At 39.8% G+C, this 10493-nt stretch overlaps 1 protein-coding gene across 2 annotated transcripts; it reads left to right on the top strand.

The window, feature by feature from the left end:
- Window positions 1-720: 720 nt before the first annotated feature.
- On the top strand, window positions 721-5737 carry LOC147635264 (putative glucan 1,3-beta-glucosidase A). Of its 2 annotated transcripts, XM_086802489.1 has the most exons (9): window positions 721-1037; window positions 1500-1648; window positions 1785-1904; window positions 2017-2208; window positions 2579-2746; window positions 3400-3569; window positions 3715-3885; window positions 4618-4970; window positions 5473-5737. In XM_086802489.1, exons 1-9 carry the CDS (start codon window positions 929-931, stop codon window positions 5688-5690), a joined length of 1650 nt encoding a protein of 549 aa, XP_086658615.1. In that variant the 5' UTR covers window positions 721-928; the 3' UTR covers window positions 5691-5737. The 2 variants fall into 2 exon arrangements, with proteins under 2 accessions (XP_086658615.1, XP_086658617.1); XM_086802491.1 differs by lacking the exons at window positions 4618-4970; window positions 5473-5737 and adding an exon at window positions 4109-4512 and having other exon boundaries at window positions 762-1037.
- The last annotated feature ends 4756 nt before the right edge of the window (window positions 5738-10493 follow it).

Here is a 10493-nt window from a genome sequence, read left to right as displayed (position 1 = left end):
TTTTCATTACTTTTTCCTTGTGCGAGTAATAAGTAGTAAAAGGACAGGAGTGTGATAGTCAAAACCTCTCATAACCTATGACAAGCCCATTCCACACACACACACACGTACACACCGCAGATACACTAATGCAAACGCACACTGTCTCCTCCCACACAAACTATCTCCTACGTAGAAATTCTCTGCCTCTCTCTCTCTCTCTCTCTCTCTCTCTCTCTCACACACACACACACACCGCACATACACTAATGCAAACACACACTCTCTCCTCCCACACAAACTATCTCCTACATAGAAATTCTCTCTCTCTCTCTCTCTCTCTCTCTCTCTCATGCACACACACTCCCTCTATCTTCACACACTCTCTCTCACATAGAAACTCTCTCTCTCTCTCTCTCTCTCTCTCACACACACACACACACACACACACACACATACACACGCTTAAATGATTTATACATATATATTTAATTTTAATTAATTAAATTTTAGATTAATTTTTAATGGTAGGGATGAGTGGTGAGGTGTGCTCACTCTCAAAATGCATCTTACATGTAATGTCTCTCTCTCTCTCTCTCTCTCTCTAACACACACACACACACACACACACACATATATTTCTCTTATTTTTTAGACTTGCCTTTAGAATTATAGCCCAAAAACAAAAGCCATTGTAGTAATGATAAATTCAAGAGCCTTTTCCAACGTTCAATTTAACACGGTGTTATCGAGACTTGGCCGTTGCCTGCATCGATCTCATGGGCGGCTCCTCGATGGAGACGCCCGACACAAGAGCAGTCATCATCTATATGCGTCTGCACTTCGAAACGCACATTGCTGAGTGCATTCATCTCTGTCTGTCTCTGTCTCTGTATCTGTATTATTCTCTTTCTGTATTCTTCAGTAGTTTCACAGTGAGGTTGCCCACATGGGCAGCTTTGAGCGGTCCAAGCAGCACCCATTGCTGCTTATTTGTGCTTTTTGCTACCTTCTCCTCCCCCCCAGCTGCTTCTGTGGCTCGCTTGCCTCTGCTGCAGGTACTGTGTTTATGGTGATTAGCTCCTTGGGGTCTTTGTAGTTAAACAATGATAAAGTTTTAAATGGAAAAAGTGTTTGTTTGTTTGTAAAAAGTGGTTTAGTTGGCAAGTTAATACTGTATATGAACAGATTGTTTGGGTCAATTCACCAGTTAGGACAGCTGGTATTGTTGGGTTTTTGTAATGAGAATTTGGGTCTTTTGGGTCTCTAGTTTGAGAAGCCGTTGAGCTTTCTTGTATGGCCTTTCCTTCTGTAGCATTTCTCACTAGGTTCTGTGTTTATTTTGAGAGAGAGAGAGAGAGAGAGAGAGAGAGTTCTGGGCGGTTCCAGTTTCTACCTCTATTTCAGAATTCTTCGACTACTGTGACACTTAGAGCTGGGTTTTATGTAGCTTGCTTTCTTAGTCTATGAAGTGAGCAAGGGAAAGAGTAAACAAGGCATTTATGTTGGTTTGTACACAGGATCCATCGGACGCAGAGCCCTAGGAGAAGAAGGCAGGACAGCAGCAAGCTCTCAGAAGCTGGCTGCTGTGAACCTAGGTGGATGGCTTGTCATAGAGAAATGGATCAGGCCTTCTATCTGGGACGGTATACCTGACGATGATCTCCTTGTAAGAGCCATCAAAACACAGAAAATACTTCTGATTTTCTTTGTCAAAAGCAGGGCCCCCTTGTACTTCATGAGCTTTGATATGGTTTTAGTGTGGGTTTCAGCTCTAAAACGGTAAATGATGTGGTTTTGCTTAGGATGGATCTCAAATTCAGCTCAAATCAGTCACACTCCAGACGTATGTGAGTGCGGAGGGTGGAGGCGGAGAGCAGGTTGTGGTGAACCGACAGGCGGCATCAGGGTGGGAAACGTTCAAGGTTTGTGCTTTTTTTTAAACAAATTGGCCGCCTGCAGGCATCATCTCCAAGAAACCCTAAGGGTTTCTTTGATTGGTCCTTTATGTATGTGGTTCTGCTGTTTTTGTTTTAGATCTGGCGATACACAGATGGCGTCTACAGTTTTCGAGTGTTCAGCAACCAGTTCATAAGCGCCTTGAATGCAGGTGGTGGCGATGTAACAGCCAATGCATCAACCCCAAGGGAATGGGAGAGGTTCACTCTCACAAGAAACCCAAGCAACAGCAGGGTTCATATCAAGGCTTACAATGGAATGTATTTACAGGTCAGACTTTAATTACTGTATTTATGAAAAATTCAATTACTGTATTTACGGAACTTCAATTCAAATTCCAAAGGGAGAGAATGGGTTGAAGTTAGAAAAGAAAGCATTGGACGTAGTCGATGGGCGTGTAGTTCATCTGGTAGAACAGTCAGGTTCCACGATGAGGACCCGGGTTCGATGCCTAGGGACTGGGACTACACGATAGGCGGCAGGCACACACGGCGCACACATATCCACCTTCCCAAAAAAAAAGAAAGAAAGAAAGCATTGGACGTGGCATTATGAAGAATCCATTCTCTACACTTTTAACATTGAAAGTGATTTTCTAAACGAGGGAAGGTGTGACATCTTGACATGATGTCAAGTGCAGGCTAAAGATGCAAACCAGCTTACCGCGGATTATGCGTCCTCATCAGAGCCTGGTTGGGATGACAATGCAGCCACCTTTGAGATGACTATATATGAGGCGTCCCCTTTTCATGGGGAGTATCAGCTTGCCAACGGTTGGGGGCCGGAGAAAGCCGCTGCAGTTTTCAAGGTGAGGCTTTCTTCTCTCTCTCTTTTCTCTTAAGATAGTATTATAGTGGCTTGCATCAAGAAGAGTTTTAAGAGGGCCATACATATGACTCTTCCTACTTGCAAGAGTGCTTACCTATGACTCCTCTTATGGGCAGTTGCGATTGTGTTAGAATGTAGCTAGTTAGAGTTTAGAAGAGACAGGTGGGGATGTGCATGATGTGCCTATTCAATTCCTCTCTCTCTTTCTTAAGATACTCAATCCTCTGTTTTTTGGCCTCTTCATCTTTGTGTAATTCTGAGATCCTCTCTTCCACCAGCTTCTTGCTTGCCTCAAAAGTCCTTTTGTATTCCTCTCTCTCTTTCTTAAGATACTCAATCCTCTGTTTTTTGGCCTCTTCATCTTTGTGTAATTCTGAGATCCTCTCTTCCACCAGCTTCTTGCTTGCCTCAAAAGTCCTTTTGTATTTGTTGTAGTTTGTTCTGAAACTCTTGGGTTCTGATACCCTCCTGTTGCAGTTGGGATAACAGGCAGGCAGTCAGGATCATATGCAAGAAACCCTTGTTTTTTTACCATACATGCATAGGATTTTGCAGGTGAAAAAACTTCAATGCCCATTGTGTACACTGCACTTCACTGCATAAGCTTAGGTTCTGGATTGTTTGTAATGGCAGGAACACAGAGACTCCTTCATCACTGCAGCTGATTTCCAATACCTGAAGAGCATTGGCATAAATGCTGTTCGAATCCCAGTGGGCTACTGGATCGCGAGTGACTCCGACCCCCCGAAACCTTTTGTGTCTGGATCCCTAAAAGCCTTGGACAATGCATTTGATTGGGCAGAGTAAGTAAGCAAGCCATTGGAAAACCCCCATCTCTGTTGAATGGTATCTCAGCTCAGATAGCTCACTCAACGCTGATGCTGGTGTTGGTTTTGGACTTTTATCTGATGGTCACAATTGGTTGATGTTTTGCATTCTGCCAAGCAGGAGCAACAGCATCAAGGTTATAATAGACCTCCATGCGGCTCCGGGGTCCCAGAACGGTCAAGAGCACAGCGCGACCATCGATGGTGTCTCTGAATGGGCCACTGGGAGTGATGGCAATGGGAACACCTACATTGACCTCACTCTCCATGTTATAGAGTTTCTAGCATCGAGGTAAGACCTATTTGCAGCCAAGTTTTCTGTATTACAGAGAGCTATGTATGTGTGGGTGCACTTGAATGCATGCATGCATGCGTGCTTGTTTGTATGAGTGCATCCTGTATGTATGCTTGCTAAATGTTGTGCACGTATAGATGTGTTTATATCTGCATGCATATGATTTGTATCATGCATGCATGCGTTAGATTATTTAATCACGAGGTTTGTTTGCTTGCAGGCAAAGCCTTGACAAAGAGCAGCTCTGCATTCTATGATCTCAACGTATGCATGTATGTGTGTTGGTGCATGAATGCATGCTTTTAAACGTATGCGTGCACACGTGTGTCTTATATGATACATGCATGGCTTGTGAACCATTTAATCAAGCATGGTTTATGTGCAATGTATACATTTGAGTATTACTGTATATATGCATACATGCATGTGGAATGTACTATGTATGTATTTGAGTATCAATACTGAAATGATGTGTTCCATACTATATGTATGTATGTATGAGTATTCATGTATGTATGCATGCATGTGTACTATGTATGCATTTGGGTAGGAATGCACACAAAGGTGACATCATTCAAATGATGTGTTACACACTTATGTATGTATGCATGCATGTTCCAATAAATAATGCAGACAGCTCTTTTTTTTGATCAATATCGTTTTTGCTTTTGCTGCTTTTTTTTTGGGGGGGGGGGGGGGGGGGGGGGGGGGGGGTTATATATAAACCAGATATGGCAAGCGCCATGGCCTTTATGGAATAGAACTGCTGAATGAGCCGCAGGCGAATGACGTTACCATTGGCACTCTCAAGAGCTACTACAAGCAAGGCTATGAGATTGTGCGGAAATACAATGCAGACACTTATGTGGTCATGTGTGAGCTGTTGGGAGGTGATCCAAGGGATCTTGTGGATTTGGGCACCCAATTTTCCAATGCCATTATCGACCTCCACTACTACAACGTGTTTGGATCCACCTTTGCTAACATGACTGTACAACAGAACATCGACTACATCAACAAACAGAGACGCCACGAGATCGAGACCTTGAATCAGAATGGCAATGGTCTACTAACCTTTGTGGGTATGTTAACAACACATATCATGCATGCATGCATACATATGTCTGTATACAGTTATCTATGTATTTGCTTATGTATGTTTGTGGGTATGTTCAACTTATCATGCATGCATGTATGTATGTTAACAACACATGCATATCATGCGTGCATGTATGTATACAGTTATCTATGTTTGTGGGTATGTTACTTATCATGCATGCATGTATATGTATACAGTTATGTATGTATTTGTGTATGTATGTTTTATGTATATGTATACAGTTATGTATGTATTTGTGTATGTATGTTTTATGTATATGTATACAGTTATCTATGTATTTGTTTATGTATGCTTGTGGGTATGTTAACTTATCATGCATGCATGTATGCATGTATATAGTTATGTATTTATTCACATGTATGTTTGTGTTTTGGTTTAGCATGGTACCATACCCGAGGATCTCTTATGTTAGTGGTAATCATGATTAACATTGAGGTATTAATGGTGTTATTATTTGTATGCAGGTGAGTGGACAAATGAATTCGCCGCCTATGAAGGGGCAAGCCAAGCTGACTACCAAAAATTTGGTCAAGCTCAGCTCGAAGTGTATGGGGAGGCAACTGCAGGATGGGCTTATTGGAACTACATTATTGATGACAAGTCTAGCTATCTCCACTGGGATTTCAAGAGAAGTTATGAGAATAATTATATTCTTAAGCCCTCTAATGGGTGGATTTCTTAAAACAATCCTGCCTAATTAATATATGAAAGAAATGTTTTTTTTAAAAACTCCACATCTGAATAGATGAATAGTTGACATCCTTATTTTGTACTTGACACCTTTGACCATAATAAAAATCTTCTCAACAACTAAAAATTGAATGTTGCTTTGTCAACAACATGCAATGATTTACGACTTCTATTGCATTCAAGCTTATAACATCTATAGTTTCATCTATCTTAAAATTTCTATTTATTTTGAGATGTAAACCACATCACACAAAGAGTAATAAGGAGTAAAATGTGTAATAATTTTGTGTACAAAAAGTGATAATCTATGTAAAGTAAGAGGTTTTATCCAAATGTATAACACATCACATAAAGTGGTAAGGACTAAAATGTGTTACAATTTTGTTGCACAAACCCTTATGTTATAATCATTCCATAACAGCAATGTGCTCCACAATACCTAGATGAATGAATTCAAGTCTAGGACTTCAATCCCTCACGCTTGTTTTGAATTATATAACAATAACGCATCCCTCTCCACCTACCAGAATTATCTTCACACACAATAACAACGTTCATTTGAACTTGATTCCAACGTTGCCGTGGTATCATCAATATTTTTTTTGCACTTGGTTATACCAACTTTTGTACCTTAAGTGAGTGCTACATGACAATGTCTTCTATACAAACACTTCGCATTTCATGTTCAAGTCTAGGACTCAAGCCTACACCACAATGTCTTCTTCACATGCCCTTCACATTTCTAGGACTCAAGCCCCTAGACCCTTAAATATTCTAGGGTGTTGTATAGTCTTAAACTCCTAGACCCTCTAGTCCTAGGGCTCTAGGAGCCAAAACTTGTGTAGTGTAGAACTCACGTTTGAGATGTGATACTATAAACAAGTATCATGATTGTAGCACTCTAGTCCAATACCTTGAGGACTCTAGGAATCAACTCTTAGGGTGTATAACATGAAGCTGAAGAGATTGTTGCAATGTGAAAAACTCAAGTCGTAGACCCCAATTGAACAATCTATAGCACTCTAGGCCAATACCTTGAACAGTCTAGGAATAAACTCTCAGGGTGTATAACATGTGTTGCAATGTGCAAAACTCAAGTCATAGACCCCAATTGAATTATCTATAGCACAGGAGTATAGGACTCAAATCCTAGACCCCCTAGACTTAGGACTCTAGATGTTAAACCATGACTAAGTCCTAGACTCCTAAAGCATGCTCAAGTCCAAGAGCTTCAAGTCCTAAACCATTGATTAACCAAAAGTGACCAAAACCCTTTACGAGTTTTATTTTTCCCTTTACCCCTTCTTTCTACACATACACTCAGTGGGCTTCTCTCACAAAAAGAGATGCATGGCTTCTTGACTCTACCAGGGGACTAAGGACATCGACACACCCAATTCCTCGGCCCTTCAGCTACTATCAGGGGTTTTCTAGACCTTGTACTTACATTCTGCAATGAGACATATTATATAATATAATATATTTCATAGAACACATAAACATTATAAGTGTAGTCATCTTAAAAGAAACATAATCCTATAAGGCATTGGTTTTTGTCATCAAAGTCCATTAACCAATGGAAAAAAAACATCCATACATAAGGAAAACTTACCTTTATTTTGAACCTAAATGGGCAAATTTTATTTTCGTTAAAATATTTTTTCGATTAACATATACGTTTCCTTCAATATGGAACCTTATAAAAAGCTTTAAGGCCAATCTATAATATCATGCATTTATATACATGACCTTGCAATCCTTGTATAGTAAAATGTGAGCTTGGTCTTTACTAATACCATATTCAACATACACACACACCAAACATCATATAATTGGGACGATTTTTCACATCGATAAGAAAAATATCTATAAATCTACCTACTCACATGACGTGAATACTCATGTAATCTTCTTCATCTTATTATAAATTCCCCAAAGTAAATTTACTCCACAAGATCACTCTATTGGCTAATCCCACATATAAACACATGTATTGCATTTTGTTTATGAGAAGTCTGAATTGGCATTGTCTTGTACATCTATAATTACCATCAAAACTTAATTTGGATTCTAATGAATGTTCATTATATGATGTAACCATTGCATATGCAAGTGTGAAATGCGCACCTTATTATATGCATGTTGGTGTTATGAAATTCCACATAATAAATGTTGCTTACGTGAAATCTACTTGAGTATATGAATGACTCTCCAACCCAAGATTCTACCGAATTTTGTCTTAAGCTGGATCATAACCAAACATTAAAAACACTCTCCTAGTCTTGCAATATGCAACTCCCTTTTAGAGTTAGGTCATAGAGCCAACTTTAGTCTTAATTTGGTTTGTTTTTGGTTACACTCCTATATGCAATATGAACTCCCTTAGAGCCAACTCGTAAAACCAATTTTAGTCATAGAAATATTGTAAAAGATCCTTACTTTCAACTTTAAAACTTATAGGAAAGATACAATTCTCCTGAGGAATCAGACAACCTTTATATGGGTTATCCCCATCAATAAAAACTATCCTCCCAAAACTACCCTTCAATGCTCTTCTTGTTCCCAAACTATGGAAAATGGATGTTCTTGTCTTTCAAACTCTTGCAATACCTTGATGACACGGGGCATAACATTCCTTAGCATTGCAATAGACCATATTTCAACATGAAATCTACCAAACAAATACGTAAATACTCCTATAATCTTCTTATTATTATTATAAATTCCCCAAAGTACATTTACTCCACAAGATCACTCTATTGGTTAATCCCACACATAAATACATATATTGCATTTTGTTTATGGGAACTCTCAATTGGCACTGTCTTATGCATCTATAATTACCATCATAAATTCCCCAAAGTACATTTACTCCACAAGATCACTCTATTGGTTAATCCCACAGATAAACACATATATTGCATTTTATTTCTAGGAACTCTCAATTGGCATTGTCTTGTACATCTATAATTACCATAATAATGTTGATTCTAATCAGTTTTCATTATATGATGTAACCATAGAATAGGCAAGTGTGAAATGCACACCTTATTATAGTGTAATCATTTGTGAAGACCAAACCCACATCTTGCATACTAATGTGTAATCCATTTTTTCCCCATTAGCCACTTGAACTTCATGCCATGAGGGTAAAACTATGGGTTGTAATTTGAGAATACACATAGACTTTGTGTATTCACTTTCTTCCGTCCCTTCAACTAAAACTTGATTGATCAGGGGTAATCTTTGGTGGAGGTGGTTATGGTGGCAAGACAGGTGGTGGTAAGGGCACATCAAGTGCCCTATACATCCCTGTGCATATCCTTGTCTTGGCATGGTCCAATATTGCCATTATGGGTGGTTGGTAGCACTAGGTTAGCCTAGCTATCAGCATTTGTGCTAGCCGACGGGGGCTAAGAACCATATCTGCACATGGATGTGTCATAGTTTTTGAGATGTCTATAATGTGCACAATAGAGCAATAATGTGGGTTGCAGATGATGTAGGCATTCAATGCTTGTATAGTTTTATCTACATATTGAGCACCATATTAGCTCTCTCCCTAGGTACAAGTGTGCATTGTTGGGAGGCTCCCTTACCTCCTTTAGTTCGACCTTTTCAAGGTTGCTACAGGTAATTCTAACATGTTACCCTAAAATTCAATGCCCAATTTGTAACACGTATCCAATGTGGATGGTTTTGACAAGAGTAGATAGTCATGCATTCTAGGGTCTTATACTCCCTTTCGAAATCCAATGTGGCAGGTTTTGACAAGGGTAGATAGTCATGTATTCTCGGGTCTTGTACTCCCTTCGAAAACACGGTAATAACTGTTTATTAGAGTGAGCCTCTCTTGAAGCTTACATCAAGAGTTCAAATGTTTAAGACAAGAGATATAATGTCTCACCGACTCATGCTCTTGTTGCTTAATGTCGTAGAGTACTTCACTCGTCATCACTTCTATATCGAGGACATTCTTAAGCCGAGTAAAATTAACCTTTCCTCTATCTTAAGCATCCTATACAAGTGATGTGCCTTCCCACCTAACGTTAAGGAAAACAAACAGATCTTTGTGAGCTCATCGATGTGTCTACATGTTTCACAATGGATCTTTGTAAGCTCATCAATGTGTCCACATGCAAATGGACTCAAAGCTTTCCACATGTTAGATGGGATCCCCATTTCCATTGAAGCTTTGCATTAATTTTGCTATGTGGGGTATGGCTTCATGGGATTTTTTCTTGGGGTATAAGTTTGAGTAGTCCCCAAGTCCCTTGCACCCCCTACTTATTTCAAATGTCATCCTTAACAAATTAGCTAGGGTAGCTATGGTTAAGACTAGAGTCGGCTCATACCTTGGTTCTATGATGTGTATGTTCCCTCTCCTTATTATGGCTCACCCAAACCTCCCTTGAAACACATCCAACAAGAGATTACCCGCTGAACCGCAACTATCGTGAGGATCTTTTCAATGGCCGAGCTTGTAACCCCCAAGCTCTACAACTCCTTGAGAAGCAATTCCACCACCATAGCTCTTGTGAGTGTTGTTACACCGCCGCGTTGCACTATGTGTACTCGTCCCTCCTCTCACCTCACTTCACTCACACGCACTCACTAGCACTAGCATGGATTAGGGAGAGGTTAACAAGAGGATTAGCAATAGCAAGACTCTATTGCATAATGGGAGAGTTTTTTGTATTATGAGAGATATTCACTTATATACATGGCCATAAGTGTTCACACTCACTTAAACTGTGGTTCGACCGGGCACTTTAGGCTCATAAGAGGCCTACTG

Source organism: Cibotium barometz, chromosome 9 (assembly GCF_041138505.1).
Source record: "Cibotium barometz isolate CiBa-2024 chromosome 9, ASM4113850v1, whole genome shotgun sequence".
In the NCBI taxonomy this organism is placed as follows: Eukaryota; Viridiplantae; Streptophyta; class Polypodiopsida; order Cyatheales; family Cibotiaceae; genus Cibotium; species Cibotium barometz.
Note: the sequence above shows the minus strand (reverse complement) of the source record. Positions and strands in the feature narration are given on the sequence as shown.